This window comes from Rhinolophus sinicus, chromosome 3 (genome assembly GCF_057876585.1).
Source record: "Rhinolophus sinicus isolate RSI-liver-muscle chromosome 3, RSI-T2T, whole genome shotgun sequence".
Classification (NCBI taxonomy): domain Eukaryota; kingdom Metazoa; phylum Chordata; class Mammalia; order Chiroptera; family Rhinolophidae; genus Rhinolophus; species Rhinolophus sinicus.
The window spans coordinates 26,005,463-26,027,040 of record NC_142503.1 but is presented as its reverse complement, the minus strand read 5'-3'; the positions used below and the strand labels follow the sequence as shown (position 1 = coordinate 26,027,040).

Here is a 21,578-nt window from a genome sequence, read left to right as displayed (position 1 = left end):
TGTGGAAACAAGCAAAATGTCCTTTGATAGACTAATGGATAAAGAAGTTGTGGTATATATACACAACGGAATACTATTCAGCGGTAAGAAAAGATGAAATAGGACCATTTGTGACAACATGGATAGATCTTGAGAGTATAATGCTAAGAGTAAGTCAGACAGAAGAAGTAGAGAACCATATGATTTCACTGATATGTGGTATATAAACCAAAAACAATGAAAGAACAAGACAAGCAAATGGGAAACAAAAACTCATAGACACAGACATAGTTTAGTGGTTACCAGAGGATAAGAGGGGGAGGGGGGTGGTAGATGAGGGTAAGGGGGATCAAATATATAGTGATGGAAGGAGAACTGACTCTGGGTAGTGAACACAGAATGTGATTTACAGAGGATGTAATACAGAATTGTACACCTTAAATCTATGTAATTTTACTAACAATTGTCACCCCAATAAACTTTAATTTAAAAAAATTAGATGCACATTGCAAATGTGACAATATAATTTCAATTTGTATAATTTAGTGATGGAATTTATGAATTAGATTTAGGAACTGTAAAACTTGGTATTGTTTGACTGGTTAGAATCATTAAGTAAAGCACATAGATGAAATAAGTGAGGTGGAGAAATCTTTATGTTTACCTCGTAAACCCGACTTAACTGTGGGCAGTCAGGATAGTGTATTTCGATCTGAGGTCTTTAGACCTTCTCAGAGATTCTTAAATTTTCTATATAAATTTTTAAATTGTGTTTTCATTCCAGTAAAAATTTTAAAAAATATATAAGCATATATTACATTGTCATTAAAGTACAATTGTCATTAAAGCATTATTTGCCTCTAACTAGTGAAAAAAGAACAAGTGAAGGCCAATGTCACAATGAACTCTAAAAGCAAAGGTTTCACAGTAACCAAAAAAAGAAATGTAGTGAGAAAATTGAGGACAACACAGGTGGTAATAACATAGTAATGCTAAACGCTAAAGAAATTTTCCTAATTAGGAAACAAAACAAAAAATAGAATATGAATATGGACTAAAAAATGAATTTCCTCAGTAGTTAAACACATGCTACTAATTGCAAAGGTTTATTAAGCACTATGAGAAAAGTATACAAATACACCTAATTTGACTAAATTTTCCCTCACTAAGGAATCTGTAATAAGGAAAAGGGATGAATGTTTATAGAATATCCGTTGTGAGCTAGGTACTTGTGATAGGCACTTTTGTTAACTAACATAATTATCACAACATCATTGTGAAGTAGGATTTTTATCCATTTTACAGATTAAATAGATCAAAAAGATTAAGTGATTATGTTGTCAAAGTGGAAAAATGGTTAAAAGTGTCCAGTGCTGGAGAAGGTATGAGGAGGCAAGCCTTCGGCAACTCCACATTAATAAAGCCCCACTGGAGGACAATTTGACAGAAAATCTGTGAACATAAAATGTGCAAAACCTTCATCTTAGCAACTCTACTTGTAGATATTTATTCTTGAAAACTACTGCCACATATACACAGAGAAGCATGTGAGCGGATGCTTATGGCTGCATTGTTAGTAGTCAAGGGGGAAAAGACTAAACAAACCATGGAATATCCCACTCACAAAGCACTGCCACACTTACGAAGAATGAGTTGGACCCAATATATGTAATACAATATTCAGCGAACAGGAATATTTAGGTTTTTAATCAGATATTTCTATGCATACATGCATAGATTAATAAACGCATAGAGAAAGTTCAGCAAAGATACACAACGGTTGCCTCTGGGAAGGGGCAGTGAGTAGGGAGTGAGAGGTCCTGTGAAATTTTACTTTATCTGTGTTGTAAAACTTTTTCCAGAAATGATTCATATATTATTTGTGTAATTAAAAATACATATTTTACTTATTTTTTTTTTAAAGAAAAGGAAGAGGGAGAGACCTGCCTAAGATCACACCCGGGGAGCTTCTCTATTTTTTTTTTTTAACTATTATTATTTATTATTTTTTTAACTTTTTTTATTATTAGTTTCAGGTGCACAAAACAATGTAATAGTTAGACATTTATCTTTTATATCCCTCACAGAGTGACAACCCCCTTCCCCCCATCCACTACCCCTCTGACATCGCACACAGCCATTACATTTCCACTGTCTCTATTCCTAATGCTGTACTCTGCTTCTTGTAACCATATATATATATAAAATTGTAGTTGACATTCATTATTGCTCAGCTTCAGCTTCAGGTGTACAGTGCAGTGATCAGCCATCTACATCTACATCTATGGTTTTTATATTTTCTCTTCTGGGTTTTTTCTTCTATCTTTCTCTTCTCAAGGTCTTGATTTATCATCTGACATTTTTGTGTTGTCTCTTGACTCAGAGTCCCTCCTTTCTTCTACCTAGGTGATCTTCCAAAATAATAGTCTTTGTCATAGAAGTGCAAACATTAATTCAACTGAATACCCTCTCTTTACTCTCGTCAGTCTACATAGTTGTGCTTCTCACAGTTACGCTGGTCACTTTGTCTCCCCAGTGACTCTTTCTTTGGAGTCTCACCAGGAATACCTGCTCTGTCCAGGCACCGCAGGAAGCTCTGCCTTCTAATTGGTGGTTGTGGCCCTCTTTCCTCAACTCATTATGACTTTCTACCTGTCCTGATGCTCTAATTTGCCTCTTTCAAAATCTCATAGTTTTAGCAGGAAAAATAAATGGCTTCCCGGATGAACCTATGATGAGGCAATTTTCCTTAATAAACCTTTTCTTTATGGCAACTTCCTCTTTCTTAAAAAGGGTGTCGACCACAAATTAATAAAGCCAACAAATGTGCTTTGTTTGGTGTGCAAAGAATTCTTGGGCGGGGGGAGGGATTGTTTGTTTGTTTTATTTGTTTTCTTTTATTTACTTAGTTGACAACATTCAAAAATGGGAAGATTTTAAAGAAAAATCTCGACTTGTTCTTTACATATTTATAATGGGCTGGAGCCCTGTATTAACCACCCACTGAGACAGGGCATTAATTTCCCACTCACCAGTCACATTCCCAGCTCAGTGTAAAAATGCATGTTCCTATCTGGCTTCCATTGACAGTTGAGTTTGGAACATCTGCTTTAATTGTCCTTCTATTTGTCCATATTCTGAAGCTGTGGTGTTATCTCTATAGCATCAATGTTTCCTCCTTCTTTGCTCATAGATGTTGTATTTCTGGGTTATATTGATTTTATTTTTAAAGTATTAATTCATCCAAAACATTCACTATTTCTTCAACACATAAATCAGTTCATCTAAGGATGTTTCTAAAATGTGAGTTGTATTACTTTCTTTGCCCCCATATAAGTTATTAGTATATTTTTAAAACAACTTTTAGCATTTGAAGAAAATAAATTTAGTTATCATCTGCCCAAATATGCTCTATCTTAGAGCAAGAAAGAGGCACTTGGTAAGCTATGAGCATCTGACAAAAAAAAAAATGTTTTTTATATACTGATTTTTCCTTTTAAAATAATATATTTAACATTCTTTTAAAAAGGAAAGTTTCAAAAGTGAGGAATGTTCTGTAAAATTACTGCCTAATTTGAATTTCATTTTATTTTATGATTTGAAAATAAATAAAACCACTTATAAAAACAATTTATATTTTGTGATTACATATAATTATGTGAATAATTATATAGACAACAAGTGGGTAGCCAACAAAGTAATTGGGGAAGTGAATTTTTAAGAATTAAAAAATATATATTCACAGACATTGAATGTTAAAGTTAGGTCTGAGATGGAGAAGTTCAAGATAGTGATCAAAGTCTTCCTTGTTTTCCTTTAATTGATCATCATATTTGTTTTGATCTCTACTTCTTCACCTTCATCATAATTTCTGCTTTGATTATTTATGCAAAAACTGATGTTTCAGTATTACTTTTCTTTCCATTTTGATGGACTATTCTAAGCTAACCTACATTTTCTTTGGCAGTTTGCTTTCAAAACAAAGTGTTTCTTACTAATATAGTTACAGGGCTTTGTTTTCAACTAAATTAGTTTTCAAAATTTCCCACCCACTATGAGTTTAAAAATCCTTTGAAGATAAAATCAGATGATTTTGAATTAGGGCAAGGAAAAATTCTGTAAAACTAGATTTTCTAAGCCCGTGACCTAGAGGTTTCAAGTTGTTACTTTTGAAGGCTGCTGGAAATTTTTGAGGTACTTTGACATGGTAACATCTACTTATATGCTTTTATTGTAAATAATATTCTATATTAGAATAAATGCCAATCATAAAAGAGATAATGTTCATTTTTTTCTAGCTACTTAACTAAATTTAGCTACTTAACTAAATAGGAAGCTATACCTCTAACATTCTGTATAAAGGAGACACAGACACATATAAACAGAACGTTTTATAAATGTTTGAAAATATCCTTAACTTCACTTATAAAAATAGAAATGCAAGTTGAAATGTCATATCATTTTTTACCCATCAGAACTGTAAAAACTGAAATGGTATAATAGTACACAATGTCAGTGAGTTTATGGTAAAACAGGTATTCACCTTTAGTGCTAGAAGACACATGAATTGACAAAATCTCACTAAATGGCATTATTTATCAAAATGATTTAACATTTGGTGTTTTTGACCCACCAATTTCACTTTCTAAGAATTTATCCTACAGATGTATTTATACGTATAGTCAAAGATGTAAGTACAAGAATAATTTTATAATTGTGATTGTCTAATAGTCCAAAAATGTAAGAAATAACCTACAGTTCCTCAAAAGATTAAACATGGTGTTACCTGGAAATTCTACTCTGGGCATCCAAGAGAAATGAAAGCCTACGTGTGCATAAAGACTTCTACGTGAATATTCATACCAGCATTATTTATAATAGCTAAAAAGTGAAAGTAACTAAAATATACATCAATTGATGAATGGATAAAGGATGTGGTATCCATACAATGGACTATATAATTCAGCCATAAAAAAGAATGAAGTACCAGTATCTGCTATATGATTGAACTGCAAAAACGACTAAGTGAAAGAATCCAGTCACAAAAGACCATGTATTGTATGATTCCATTAATATGAAATGTCCAGGATAGACAAGTCTAGAAACCAAAAGTAGATCAGTGGTTGCCTAAGGCAGGGGTAGAGGGGACAGGGATAGAAAGTGATTGTTAGTAGGTACAGTATTTATTTTTGTGGTAATTCATATGTTCTAAAATTGGATCATGATGATGGTTGCACAACTGTAAATATACTACCATTGAATTGCATATTTTAAACCAGTGTATTTATGTAAACTATACCTTGATAAAAAATATATCTTGTTTAAAAAATAATCTAAATTTCTATCTATAAATGGAGAACTTCACAGCTATGACAAAAAAAAAAAAAAATAGTTGATTGCCCTATTTGTGCCAATATAGAACAATCTCTTTTTGAAATTAAGAAAATAAATCACAAAATAGTCTGTGTACTGTCCTGGTGTAGAATTAATACCCCTGGTCGTTTGCAGAATGTAAAAGAATTGCTCTCTACAAAGTAGGAGAACAAGAAAAAGTTTATTGAAAGTCAGGTGTGTGGGGGTGGAGGGAGAAAGGAGAGAGAGAGAAGAGAAGAGGAGAGGAGAGAGGGGAGATGGGAGAGGGGAGAGGGGAGAGGGGAGAGGGGAGAGGGGAGAGGGGAGAGGGGAGAGGAGAGAGAGATCTGTTTGGAAGAGAAATACTGTCAAAAGGAGTTTGCCAGGGTAGAGTGAGCTGCAGCAGGTTTCTGTTTAGCTGGGGTTTTATATTTTTCCATGCAAGATGTAGGATGCTTGTCAGCTTGCAGGGGAGCTGCCATTCCAATTGTGTTCTCTTGGAAACTATCCTGTTCTTATCTGTGATAGATGTCAGCTTGCAGGGAGTTGCTGTTGCATTTGGGAACTGCCCTGATCCCATCTATGATGGGTGTTTGTTAGCTTGCAGAGGGTTGCCGTTGCAATTGGGAACTGTTCTGTTCCCAACTTTGATGGATGTGAGGTGCGTGTCAGCTTGCAGATACAGTGCTAGCCAGGGGATTCAGAACCAAGTGGTTAATTTTTAAGGTTGTTCCTGTTAGCTCACAAGCTCACTTCTGTTCACTCTTTGCCTCTCCCATCCTGCCAGTTCACAAGCCCATTCCTGTTAACTCGTTGCCTCCTCATGTATCATGGTCCCATTTGTGTGGGGGAAAAAAAAAGAAAGAAATGCATGGAATATTTCCTTAAAGACACATACACAACTGGGAACAGTTGTCTTTGGGGATGGGGACCAGGAAGTGGGAGCTAGAATATGAGATTTTCTTTTCTGTAGTCTCTCTTGTGTTAAATATTTTACTGTATATACATTTATTTTGCAATAAACTATTTAAAATTATTTTTCTAAAGGAAAAAGAAAGTCCAAACCAACAAAACATTAAGTGATCTACTATGTATGATGACAAGTGTTGTGGGGCATGCACAGATGTTGACAGTGTAGAGCTGCCATCAGAAGGTTACTGTTCAACTGAGCAGAAAATAAATAAATAAATGAAAAAGTAATTTATGGGAATTTTAAAGAAAATAAAATTAGTGTAAGAAACCACATATTAGTGCTCTTTGTACAAATGAAGGAGAGCTCTCTGAGCAGCAGTAGGATATATGGGTGTTAACAGAGAGAAGGGCAGGACAGCCACATTGCAGTTAAAAGGATCCCTGGCTTTTCAGAAGCCTGTTTTCTTTCTACAGAATGTGACAATCAGGCACAAGTAGAAGTTTAGAAAAAAACATTATTAGACTGCAATTATCCCAATCTCTTTATAGAGATGGAAGTAAATGTACCCTCAGCAGTTTAATAAAGGCCTAACCCATATAGCACACAACAGTTCTACATTCTAGGATCATTCATAAGTAGAACACATACTATGTGCTGGGCAGGTGCACATATTACTTCTAATTCTCATAGCCATCCTGCAAGTTAGGAATCAGTAGTCTCATTTTAACAGGCAAGGAACATAACACTCAGAGAAACAAAATAACTTATCCAGTCCTACAGGTAGTACTAGATGGGATTAGTCATCAAACTCAAATCTGAATGATTCCAGTACAAGTGTTCTTCCTATCAAACCATTCCACTTCCCACGTGGAAAATTGTTTCTGGTATATTTAGGAACCAAGAAAGTGAAAGCAATGTTTGTTTTGGTACCTAATGGGATGTATTTAAGGATTTAAAGTTAAACTCCATAGAATTTCTGGTCAAGATGGTGCAGTAGGTAAATGCTGTGCTCACCTCCTCTCAGGACCACATCAATTACAGCTAAACCAAGAAAACCATCACTGACAATTTCCTGAAATCTAGCTGAACCAAAGTCCTACAACTACAAACATACAGAAGAAGCCACCTTGAGACTGGTAGGAGGGGCAGAGATGCAGAACAGGCTGGTCGTACACCCACGTGTGACCATTAAAAACTGGGAGGAATATTTTGACTACAGAGGTCCTCCCCCAAAGAGTGAGGGGTGCCAGTCCCTCCTCAACCCAGGATTTCTGTGCCAGGAGAAAAAGTCCCCGTAATTTCTGGCTGTGGAAACCAACAGAGATTGTAGCTGAGTGACTTGGAGGTGGCTGCACTTCCAGGCACTCCTCTTTAAGGGCCTGTGCATGGACTTACTCGTGACGGACTCACTCACTCTGAGCTCCAGTATTGGGGCAACAGCTCAAAAGGCACCAGGGACATTCAGGGAGGAACTGACATTCAGGGCAAGAATTAAAGGGGCAATTTTCTCTGAGAGGAGGAGATGGCAGAAGCCATTTTTCCTTTTTGAGCCCTCCCCTTCTCTGCATAGGGATGCAGACAGATGCCATATCTGAGTCTCCATCAAACTGGCTGTCATGCTTCCTCTTCCCCACCTTAGTGATTCCCTGAGACCACAACCCTCCCAACTTTCAGGTACACCCAAGCCACTTCCAGTGGCTTTTCCATACAAACCACCTGCCTTGGTTCATGCTGCAGACTTTCCCAAAATCTCTCAAAATTTGCAAAACCCAAACAAGAAGCATCTGGCTTTGGTGTGTCCCGTGCCTCTAGCTGAGCAGCCATTAGCCCAGCACTAGCCAACCTTGGTTCATGGCTTGGCCTTTCAATGCAATTCCAAGCATAGCTCGGGTAGTAGCCATCTCTGGATTGCTTTGTAGCTCATGCCAGTTGCTCCTGGGCAGGATACAGGCTAAGGCTGAACTTGGCCTGCTCCAGGTCCCCTTTCAGGATGCCCCAGAGACAAGCAATCTAGTAGACAGAGTTGCAAACATTGCTTATAAAAATGCTCAGTGATCTCAGGGAGAACTTCAACAAAGAGATAGAAAACATAAAAGTGGAGAAAGAAAATATAAATAAGAACCAGTCAGAAATAAAGTCTACAATAACTGAAATGAAGAATACATTACAGGGAATCAACAGTAGATTAGTTGAAGCAGAGGATCAAATCAGCAAATTAGAAGATAAGGTAGCAGAAAACCCCCAATCAGAACAGCAAAAAGAAAAAAAGAATCCATAAAAATGAGGAGAGTTTAAGGGGCCTCTGGGACAACATCAAGGTACCAACGTTTGCATCATAGGGGTTCCAGAAGAAGAAGAGAGAGAGCAAGTAATTGCAAACCTATTTGAAGAAATAATGATGGAAAACTTCCCTAACCTGGTGAAAGAAATAGATATACAAGCCCAGGAAGTGCAGAGAGTCCCATAGTAGATGAACCCAAACAGGCCCACACCAAGACACATCATAATTAAAATGTCAAAGGTTAAAGACAAAGAGAGAATCTTAAAAGCAGCAAGAGAAAAGCCATTAGTTAACCTACAAGGGAGTTCCCATAACACTATCAGCTGATTTCTCAACAAACTTTGCAGACCAGAAGAGATTTGCAGGAAATATTCAAAGTGATGAAAAGCAAGGACATGCAACCAAGACTGCTCTACCCAGCAAAGCTATCATTTAGAATTGAAGGACAGATAAAAATCTTCCCAGAAAAGAAAAATCTAAAGGAGTTCATTACCACCAAACCAGTATTACAAGGAATGTCAGAGGGACTTCTTTAACACGAAAAATAAAAATAAAAAGATAAAACATATGAATAGCAAAATGGCAATAACTGCATATCTATCAACAATTACTTTAAATGTAAATGGATTAAATGCTCCAATCAAAAGATAGGGTAGCTGGTTGGATAAGAAAACAAGACCTTTACTTATGCTGCCTACAAGAGACTCACTTCAGATCAAAAGACACACACAGACTGAAAGTAAAGGAATGGGAAAAAGATATTTCATGAAAATGGAAACAAACAAATAAAAAAAGCTGTGGTAGCAATACTTATACCAGACGAAATAGACTTAAAAAAAAAAAAAAAAAAAAAGGCTGTAACAAGTGACAAAGAAGGACCCAGTAATCTCACTTCTGGGTAATTATCCAAAGAAACCCAAAACACTAATTAGAGAGAATGTGTGCATCCATATGTTCATCACAGCACTGTTTACAATAGCCAAGATATGGAAGCAGCCTGGGTGTCTGTCAATAGAAGAATGGACAAAGAGGAGATGGTACATATATACAATGTAATATTGCTCAGGCTAGGAAGGGAATCGGCTCTTGCCATCTATGGTGGCATGAATGGACCTGGAGGGTATTGTGCTGAGTGGAGGATGTCAGACAGAAAAATACAGATGCAATGTGATTTCACTTATATGTGGAATCTAAAGAATGGGATAAACAAACAAAACAGAAACAAACTCATAGACACAGAAAACATTTTGATGGTTGCCAGATGGGAAGGGGCTTGGGGATACGGGTGAAAAAAAGGGGAAGGGATTAAGAAGTACAATTTGTTTGTTACAAAGTAGTCATGGGGATGTAGGGTATAGCATAAGGAATATAGTCAATAATATTGTAATAACTGTGTATGGTGTCAGATGGTTACTAGATATGTTAGGGTGATAGATGGGGAGAGAAGTTGGGGACAGGGTGAAATAGGTGAAGACATTAAGAAGTACAAATTGGTGGTTACAAAATAGTCACGGGGATGTCAAGTAAAGCACAGGGAATATAGTCAATGATATGGTAACTATGTATAGTGCCAGGTGGGTACCAGACTAGTCGAGGGAATCACTTCTTAAATTATATAAATGTCTATCCACTATGTGTACACCTGAAATTAACATAAAATAATATTAAATGGGAACTGTAATTGAAAAATCAAAAGGGAGGGAGGTAAAGAGGAATAAGAGGTTCAAATTTCCAGGTATAAAACAAATAAGAAGAACAAAATCTTACAATTTGCAATGACATGGGTGGACCTAGAGAATATTATGCTGAGTGAAATATTATGCTTCATCTTCAGATGAAGAAAGACAAATACCATGTGATCTCATTTATATGTGGAATCTAAAGAACAGAATAAACGAGCAAACTAAACAGAAATAGACTCAGAGATACAGAGCAAAAACTGATGGATGGTAGATGGAATGGGATGCGGATGGGGGAGAAGGTGAAGGGATTAGAAAGTACAAATTAGTGGTCACAATATTGACATGGGGATATGAAAGACAGTTTGGAGAATATAATTGTTAATATTGTAAAGATTTTGTAGGCTGTCAGATGGGCACTTGTATTATTATGGAGATCACTTCATGGGCAGTGTAGATGCCTGACCATTGTGCGGTACACGTGAAGCTAAAGCTGAATAATATTAAATGTCAACTATAATTTTATATATTATATCTATATCTATATCTATCTATCTATATCTATCTATCTATCTATATATAGAGGGGGGAGAGAGAGAGAGAGAGCGAGAGAGAGAGAGAGAGAGAAAGAGAGTAGTCATGGGACGTGGAGTACAGCATAGGGAACAGAGTCAATGGAATTGTAACAGCTATATACGATGTCAGAGAGGTAGTAGATTGGCGGAAGGGAGTTATCAGTTTGTGAGGGATGTAAATGTCTAACTATTACATTGTTTTGTACACCTGAAACTAATAAAAAAAGAAGAAAGAAAGGTCAAACTATGTCTGTGCATAAACTGAAGTAACTGCTTTAAAATTATTGGATATAATTTATTTACGACACTTCAAACCTCCAAAGTAAATGCTGACTTGACTTTAAAAACATTTTTTTAAAGAATGATTGTTTCCTCAGTCTTAGAAGCAATTTAAAATATGGTGCATAGTTTATTGTCATTCTTATTCTTGTTCTTGTTTTCATGTTTTCTAATATTCTCTTAAACATTTAACATATATCAGTAAAAGAAGTAATGAATACAGAGGGTGCCAAAAACTATATACACATTTTAAAAAAAGAAAAACAACTGTATTGCAATTGTAATACTCAATATATACCTATAAGAAAAGATGAATACAAGTCATGTGTATGCACTTTTTTGGCACTCCCAGTAGGTACGCATATTAAAAAATAGGCAGGGAGGTCAAGAGGAATAAGAGGTCCAAATTTCCAGGAATGAAATAAGTAAGTCATGGGGATGTGATGTACAGCATGGGAAATACGGTCAATAATATTGTGATAACGTGGTACGGTGTCAGATGGTTCCTGGACTCATGGCGATCACTTCTTTAGGTCTATAAATGTTGAATAACTATGGTATACATCTGAAACTGATATAATATTGTATGTTAGCTATGTTTTAATAAAAATCTTTTTTTAAAAAAATAGTATAGTGAAAAAAAAAGTTAAACTTCCTGATTCTTAATCCATTCTAAAATATCCTAACAGAACCAGGATCAGGCATGATTGGTTTGGGGAAAACCTTTGTTTTGTTTTTGTTTTACAGTTGGGGTGGGTAGACCCCAATGCATCAATGATGCAGCCAGATCAAGTAGCAGCTAAAAAGAATAGGAACATTTACTAAGAGGAATGTATCAGTTGCTTCTGCAAAGGAGCTATACGAGTATATGCCATTTCACAGATTAGGAAATAAGGACTTGGAGAAGTCAAGCAACTTACTCAAGGCTCCAAACTGAGTAAAAGTTAACATAAGAGTGGTGGAGTCTGAATTCAAGCCCAAGTTTCGCTATCCAGAACCCTTTCATTCTTCACTCTGCCGTGAAGACAGCCAAACACAATAAAGACATAGAAGTGCCGAATATAGACTCTTGTTCCAAGAAGTTTGGCTATGAAGGGAAGAAGAAAAAAATAGCTCATAGCTAGAGTGGAGGACAAGGGTAAGAAAGGATACTGTTGTGTTTCTTTTCAGTAGAGGAGATCATACCATGTTTAAGATGGGAAGTGTATCTTAAATAATTAACCACACACTCAGAGCATGTAGTAAGTGCTCAATAAATGTTTCTGGCTTGATGCATGTGAAGGAGTTAATAATTAACGGAGCAGGGTCTGTAAGGAAGTGGGCACTGATAAGAACCAAGAATGCAAGTTTGTATTGGTGAGGAAGAAGGACACTTTTTTCCCCAGAGAATCAGAGAAAAAGGAAATAGGGAGAACAAGATATAAGGAGGTTTTAAGTTGGAAAGAAGGGTAAGGGGGGATGATCAGGTGGTGTACTCTCCATGTTCTTAGTAAAATAAAAGGTAAGGCTATCTGTGGTGAGTGAGGAAGGCGTGGGTAGGGTCTGGGAATATGGTTTGATCTTATCAGCATTAATGTGATGAGATCTCAATGAGATTTGGTCCTGAGCAAGCCCATGGGTAGTAGATGAAGGTGAGTGTGCATGTGTACACGTATATAACTGCTAGGGGTTCCATTCAGTGTGCACCTAGATTGTTTACAAATTATGTAATAAAGAGTTCATCAGTCCAGACTCCAGAAATGCCATACAGGTGCTTGCCTTTTCTTCCTATTTGCATGGGCAATATCTATGAGCCTACTCAGGCTCAGAGAATGTCAACGTCTATGTTCTGAGTTACAAGTTCAATGGCTAAATCCTGGGGCAGGTACATAATAATGATTTCCAAATAATAAATAAACTTATGTAAATGATTTCAAAGTATTTCACTCAGGATAACTCAGTAATAATTTCATTTGTGGCACCCCACATCCTTGTGTGATCATCTTTTATGTTTATACAATGCTTCAGAGTTTTCGAAACACTTTCATGCATGTAGCTCATCTAACTCTTAAACTCCTATGAAGTAGCTGTAATCATGTTACTGCCATTTGACAGACAGAAAAACTAAATCCCATGGAGGTTAACTGTTTTGCCAGAGACAATGAGCTCTTTAGTGATAGAGCTGGTGGTAAAAAAACAAAGTTTTCTAATTCTAAGACATCACAACAAAACCAGAATTAGAAATGCCTGCTCTAGGGTCAGGGTTTTATGGCAATTGAGGGCAACATGATACCGTATCTTTGGTTTTATAAAGGAATCCGTAAATTAAAAAGGACATCAAGAATAACAATTCTAGATGCTCCTTAGATCCCTTGGGCTATGAAGGCTGTAAGTACCTCATTAGTCAAAAATCATAAAGAACAGAATCTATGGGGGAGATTTCCTGAGTCCTCATAGATCTTTGTGTTACAAGAATGTTATGACAATACCTAGGACCAGTACGTGATTTGCAGAAAAATCTGAAGTGTGAAGCTTGTGAAATAATACAATTTCCTTTTTCTGTAATAGGAATATACCAGCACCGTCATTGTGTCTTAGTTAATCATCCCTTTTCCTTCTCTCCATCCCTTTTCTTTCCCTTCAATTATATTTTTCTGTTCATAGAGTTTTAGATCCTGACAAAATGTCATCACTTTTGGATAGTCGGTGTTTCCATGAACGTGGAACCACCCTCAAAGCAGGGCCAGATAATCCTTGGGTACTGCTGACTCACGGAGGGCCCCTCCTAGTCATTTCCTCCTCATAAAATGGCCTTGGAGTTCCACCCATCCGGGTGTGCCTGAGCAGAGGCATATGCCTTGTGCAAAGCTTCTTCTGAGCTTCCACAATTAAAGAGGGTGAAGCGTTTGAATCAGAAGTTGTTAATGTCCCAGATTCTTGAGAGCTGTTTTCATGTCTAGAAGGTTTTGAAATTTCTCTCCTCTTCATTCCCAACCCTCCTCATTTTTGTTCTGTAACCAATATGTACTGTTCCCTGATACAAGTACAGTCAGTTCTCTGTTATTTTGCCATTAGTCACATTTTTATTATAGTTATGAATTTTCTTATAAAAATTATTACATCTCTTCTGTAAGTTCAGATGTTACAACAAAGTGTAAGTCAAGCTATCACTTGACTTTTTTAGCAAAATGCTCAGTATCTCCTTGAAGGGGTTCAGAACAGTCCTCCCTAAGGTGTGCCACTTGGCATGTAAATTATTTTGAGCAGAAGCCAATCAAGACCCTGCAAGCTCATGAGAAACTTTTACTTCTCCCTCAAAGAATTTAAATGAGGGGCCTTGCCCATAATACGAGTAAATACCAGAAATAACACTTCATGACCTATCTATAAGGCAGGACAAACTTCTAATTACTGAACATCTGTTCTTCTTATTGCCCTGCAGTGACTCTCTGAAGCCCTAAATTGCCTTACTTCATTCTTAGCTCAGAGTATCATGTATACCTCGTTTTCGCTTTCTGTGAATCACTCATGTATGTGGGGTTCCCATACATACACATGCAATTAAATTTGATTATTTTCTCTTGCTAATCTGTCTTATGTAGATTTAACTATTAGCCCAGCCAAAAGAACCTTGAACAGTAGAGGAAAGTTTCTTCCAATCCCACATCCTTCTTGAACCCTTGAGCTACTGTTAAAATGCCCAGGAACACAATTCCTGGATCTGACTTAAGATGGGAATGGGCAGTTGGTTGCAAATGCACCTAATTATCTCACTGTGACTGATCCACCCTACACTCTCCAGGAGACCAGCTCTGCCCACTGCTATGGAGTCATATCCTTGCACAACCCTGTCAATCTTTGAGGAAGGAATTCCAAATGTGCTTTTCAGATCCAGTATTTTGAAGCCACAGACCAGCTAAGCGATCCTCTCTGAGCCTCAAAGGATAAAACCCATAAGTTGATCAGTTTGGGGTATTATCTCTGAATTTTATATCCCTAATTCTTGATTCCAACTAAACTCTAAACTTGTTGTTCTTTCCCTTTATCTTATTTATTTTATAGCTTTTAAGTTCTTTTATGACTTTATTCTAATTCTTCAATTCCATTTCTTGAGATTTTTTTCTTGCCAGCTCACGTCAGTCATTCATCTTTAGGAAACCATTTTCCACTAGCTCCTAAATGTCTACGTTCCTGCTATCTGGTTTCAAAATCAAATTCTGGTATAAATTATAAATTTAGCATCCAAAACACCCATATATTTGAATATATGCTTCCGAATTACTTTACAGTCTCCAGAGACAGTTCTGCCCTACACAAAACTGAAAACGGTTGTACGAAATTACACTAAGAGGAAAGGTACCAATTAGAAAAACTGGTATTATACGCAGATCTTTGGAAAGCATATTAATGTGACCATTTGAACTTACCAAATAATTTCCATTTCATTATGTTAAGGAGAAGTAGAACATAGCAGAAAGGGCAAAGATGTCATAAGAAATTGACTAGGGTTCAAATTCTGGCTGAATTTGAACCCCACTTCTATTATTTTTAAACTCTGAACTTGGATAGTTTTCTTAACTATCAAATGGAAAATAGATAATAACATAACACTCTATGAAGTTGCTATAAATTTTAAATAAGATTACATATGTAAAGTGCCTAGCATTATGCTTGGCAAGAAAAGTGGTTACTTAATGTTATGATTAATCTCAGAAATTTCCCATAGATTTATTGTTTGTTTCTTCTTTACTTATTTTATTATACTTCAATATCCACCCCCTTCTTTCCATCACAACAGACTAGATCTTTGCTTTTGAAAATTCCAATATTACTAATTATATTTTTGTGCACTGCAAAGTCCAGGTTGAAATTTTAGAGCCAATCTTTCTATATTAAGGTAAGTCTACCTGATTTTTCCCCTGTAAAACTAAGGTGCTTTTTCTTAGAATTATTTTGTATACATGCAAACATATTCTTTGCAGTATTTGAAAGTGACCACATATTTTGCAAAGCAAAATCCTTTGCTGCTAAATACTAGTGCAGCGTAGGAAGACTTGAGCATATGTTCTCCCAAGCTTGATGAGGAATAGGATGCTTAACAATTAGTTTAGTGCCTCATTAAGCTTTTCAAATGATCTCTGACAATTTTTCAAAGGTATTTAAAAAAAAAAAAAAATCCAACCAGTCTGTCTCTCAGTCTGCTTTACTCTGGTTTTGCTGCACTCTCAGGCAAGCCGTCCCCTGATGGTGGCAAGATGGTTGCCAGCAGTTCCAGGAGGACCGCTTTGATTTCCAAGTTCAGTGAAGAAGCAAGCACCTCCCTCTCCAAGTAGCTCTAGTTATTATAACTAGGGAAGGGGACTAGAAACAAGCAGAACAGGAGGGCCCTACCAAGTTGTGCCCTCAGAAAATCTCGGAAGTCTATGTAAATATGAAAAGTGGCACATGGGTTTCAGGGTAAGTCAGTTTTTAGTGTTTCCAAACCATGCCTATAATTTCTCACCTGCAGGCCTGAGATCACTCTCATATGGGAACGCCTCCTGCTTGTCAAAATCCTTTTTATGAAAAAAGAAGCCACAAATGGCTAATAAACATTTTCCTTCTATTTACACAATGGTTTATTGGCTTCCATTCACAGTGGCATATTCTCTTTGTGTACAGCTTTCAAATCACTTATGAATCTATCAAACCACGTTATAAATTAAAATAAAATGTCATTTTAATTTGTCAAATCCACTAGGATTTTTAATATTTATTACATGATAAAAGAGGCATTTCAAATCAATAAGTAATAGTTTATAGATAAATGGTGCCAGGACATTTGGTAAATGAGTTAAGAACAATAATAAAAGCCATAAAAATAGACCCCGATGTCATGCCTAACTCCAAAATAAATTACTAAGAATTTCAAGGAGTTAACCTCAAAAACATAAAGCCAAGGGAAGTAGGAGAAAATAGGTTAATAATTATATGTTCTCAGGGTAGGAAAGACCGTTCTAAGTATAACTCTAGTAACAGAAATTACACATAAAGGAATTTATCCATTGATTTGGAGAAAAAGAGTAAGTACTACTATATATCAAAAAGTTTAGCTGATGACAAAAATGAAATGGACAAAATATTTTTAACATAAGTATAATCAGTTGGAAATTTGCATTTATCAGATTCATAAAGGAATTAATTCTCCCTACCTCAACTTCTCCAAAATAGCTGCCAAAAGAGAAGATGAGCGATTCCTGTGAGAACAGAACCTGGCAGGGAGTGTCATAAGTCAGGAGTGAAGGGTCTGAGCAATTTTTAAGGCCAGGTTACTGTGATCATGAGGAGAGAGGGTAATATCTTTAATTACCAAAGTGAAAAAGTTTGGAAATAGGCAGAAGTATTTAATAGGAATTAGGAAGCTTTTTATATAATATACCATTGAAAACCCTGCCATTTACCCACTAAGGAAATTTACAATAAAGTGCTACTCATATATTTTCTTCAAAGGTTTTGGAGATTTTTAAGGTTTTACTGGTTATGGCACATAATTTATTTTTTGTTTTCTTTTCTTTTCTTTTGGTATGGACAAGCTGAGGCAGGAGCCAAAGCAGCCAAATTATTATAGTCACTTTGTCCATGTGAAAGGAAAAAAGATTAAGATCCTTAATAACAAGGTTTTATAAACCAATAAGAAAAAGCAAATACTATGTTAAAAATAGGCAAAGGATTTGAATAGATAACATAATGAAAATGAAGAAAAATGATTGTAAAAATTAAGAAAATGACCTCACTAGTACTCAAAGACATGTAAAATTAAAATAAATATTTTTTAAGAGGGCACCTCCTTTTCCTTTCAAAAAAAATTGGCCCAAAACAAGGAAGATAAGAAATATTAACTCCATAGTCAGGAAAGCCAGGCAACGTGCATAATTCCAGAGCGTAATATATGATATCAGAAAGTGAATGGAGGACTGACAGAGAGGACAAAAGTCAAAGTAAAGTGGGGAGACACAGAGACAAGTGATTCTGTTCACCATATAACCAATAGAACCTATACATTTTTTAGATATAAGCAATGGTATGCTGGTAAATGTTGTACTAGTTTGCCAGGAAAAACTCTGTATATTTGTGTTATGTATACATATATACACGTAAAAAATTTTATTGATATAAAGGATATACAATATACAAATAATAAAATATTCAGTACTTTCTATTGAAAATTCCACATTGCCAGTTGTTCATTTTTATATCTATAGGCAACTTATGGTTGCAATTAATGAAGAAGGAGTATAATTCCAACCTAAATTTTGATTGATATTTTCACTTAGGTTAATAAGATAAATGTGAAACAACAAAGATATATGTCAGAATTCATTCACTTGTCAATGATTGAGTGACAACTTTGCTAAGTTGTATAATGGTTTTCAAATATTGGGAAAATATTTCCTTGATGTTTCATGCTATTCAAAATACAATGACTACCGAAATGACACACTTTTAAGTTTAATCTGCATGATCAGGATTTTTCTCCATCACTTTCTTAAATTTAATAATCAACAAAACAATAAATCAAACCAAAATTTGTGATTCTTATCCATTTCCATGAGATAAATGCTTCCACTATACCTCCATTCAATCTACCATAATGAGGTCACTGAATGCAGAGCTGGAAAGAGAGGCCAACAACACACCACCATATATCTTTCCACCATTCATAGCATTTCTCACGGCAATTTACTATGTATTTTACTTGCATTCAGTTATTATCTATCTCTCCCAATCCATAAGAGCAGGAATTTTTGTTTTTCTCTGTTGTGTTTCTAGTCCCTAAAACAGAACTTGATCAATGGTAGGCATTCGATGAATATTTGTTGAATGAAAAATGAATGTTGAACTTACTGTATGCCAGGTACTATCCTAAGTCCTTTACATATGTTAAGTCTTAAGTCCTCACCACCATCCTATGAGTTGGCACTGTTTTTATCTCCACGTTACAGATGAAACCAGAAAATGACTTGTCCAAGTTATTCCGTAGGTGGTGGTGGAGACAGCATTGAAACCCAGGCACTCTGGCTCCAGAGCTTGCACTTTTTATCACAAGGCATTTTCTCAAACTATCAGAGTCATGATGCTGACAAAGAGAAATACCAGGGTTACAGATGTGTGACAGACCTTAAAAGCAACCAGGTCAGATTAGAGCAAGGGGACAGAGACAATATATTAAAACTGATAAATTTTCTCACAGGTTTTATTTTGTCAGAAATATTTAAAGGCCCTTTACAAACGATTGGAAATTATGGGAAGAAAGAGTTCCAAAGAAAACTCTTTGCAGATGACAAAATGAGGCAGTTATTAGCTACAGGAAAACAGTTAGTTGAATGAGAAAAAAAATGTAATCATAGCATACTACTTGACTCAGCAAAGAACAGTATTTACCTAGTCATGATAATGAAAGCAATGAATATATATTTAATCAAAAAGTCATGTTCTTGTTATATTGGAAAGTGAAGGGGAGGAGAGCAAAAACCACACCTACCAAATAGAAAGTCAATACTCTTTTAAAATATCATGAATCAAACATTTTATATATATATATATATATATATATATATATATATATATATATATATATATAAATTTTTCATTCATATACTCTACACATAGATTTAATACTTGTTAAGGTTTTCCTTAATAAGGTAAGAGAAATTATTTTTAAGAGTGGAATTCAACTCAATGAACTTATCTATCTCAAGAAAAAGAACATTTATCAACATCATTAATCATCAGGGAAATGCAAATCAAAAGCATATGAGATATCACCTCATACCTGTTAGGATGGCTATTTAAAAAAGACAGGAGATAACAAATGCCTGGAGAAAAGGGAACAGTTATACTCTGTTGGTGGGAATGTAAAGGTGCAGCCACTGTGGAAAACAGTAGGAGATTTCTCCAAGAAATTAGAAATAGAACTACCATATGATCCAGCAATCCCACTTCTGGGTATATATCCAAAGGAAACAAAAAATCATTATATCAAAGAGATATCTGTACTCCCATGTTCATAGCAGCATTATTCACAATAGCCAAGGTACGGAAACAACTTAAGTATCTATCAGTGGATGAATGAATAAAGAAAATGTGGTAGATATATATGGTGGCATATTATTCACCCTTTAAAAGGAGGAAATCCTGTTATTTGTCACAATATAGATGAATCTAGAGGCATTATGTTAGGTGCAATAAGCCAGACAGAGAAAGACAAATACTGTGTGGTATCACTTACACATGGAATCTAAAAAAAAAAGCTGAACTCATAGAAAAGTGTTTGCCACGGACTAGAGGGTGGATAAAATAAGGGGAGTTTGGTAAAAAGGTACAAACATCTGTAGAAAGTCTGAGGATCTAATGTATAACATGGTGACTATCATTAATAACACTGTGCTGTATAATTGAAATTTATTAAGAGACTAGAACTTAAATATTCTTACCAAAACAAAACAAACAAACAAAAAAACAAAAACAAACAGGTAAATATGTGAGGTGATGGATGTGTTAATTAACTTCATGGGGGAATTCTTTCACTATATATATATATATCAAATCATGTTGTACACTTAAATGTTTTACAATTTTATTTGTCAATTATACCTCAATAAAGCTGAAAAAAGAAATTGTATATTTGAAATGCCATGTTATGTGATACTTAGCATATTAGGCTCTATAAAGCATTGATTCAACTTAGGATACATTTCTTACATTTTTATATTTAACATTCTTTTTTCTGCAGACTTGGAATAGGCATAGCGTGTATTTTGAAGACTTGTCTCAACTCATGGTATTCTTTGCTTTGCTCCTTAGGTACCAGCAAGGCGCAAACATCTTATGCAACAACGTCCTTACCACCCCCTCCACCACCTCATCCGGCCAGCCAACCACCATTGCCAGCATCTCACCCAACACAACCACCAGTTCCAAGCCTACCTCCCAGAAACATTAAACCTCTCTTAGATCTAAAGTAAGCAAACTATTATCTTGTCATTTCTTTGTCAATCTCTTACCATAAATTTTCAAATTGTGCTTGGCTGACTGCTGAGGGTTTCGTGGTAAATTGCTGGGGCCACAAAGGTGGGCAGCTAGCAGAGAGAAATGATGTCTAAGCAGTCTGCTCTCACCCTCACCCCCATACCTTTGAGAGACTCTTGTTTATCTGTTTTTAGAGTGGTTTTCCCCTTAAGCATTCATTTGAAGAAAATTTCCATTGTTCTGAAGCATTCTTCAAGTCAGTACCACCGCCATCTCTTTCACTATCACCAGCACCACCACCGCCACCATTATCATTATCATCACCACCATCAACACCACCACTACTACTATATTTTACTGACTACCCACAATGTCCTAAGCACTTTGCACATATAATCCTTATAATTTTATCGAGTAGTGTCATTTCACAGAGGCTAAAAGGCTAAGTAACTTCTCCAAGATTAGGCAAGAATGTAGAAATAAATGTGTGCTTTCTCATCCTTCAGATTTTGAGCTCTGTTTTAAAAACCTAG

At 35.8% G+C, this 21,578-nt stretch overlaps 1 protein-coding gene across 5 annotated transcripts in view; it reads left to right on the top strand.

The window, feature by feature from the left end:
- The window catches only part of FYB1 (FYN binding protein 1), a 157,470-nt gene that overhangs the window by 92,785 nt on the left and 43,107 nt on the right, over positions 1-21,578 (top strand). For all 5 annotated transcript variants that reach the window (XM_019737305.3, XM_019737301.3, XM_019737303.3 and 2 more), the window contains one exon: positions 20,881-21,037. In XM_019737305.3, the coding sequence (XP_019592864.2) occupies positions 20,881-21,037 (157 nt within the window). The remainder of the gene's footprint in view (positions 1-20,880; positions 21,038-21,578) is intronic.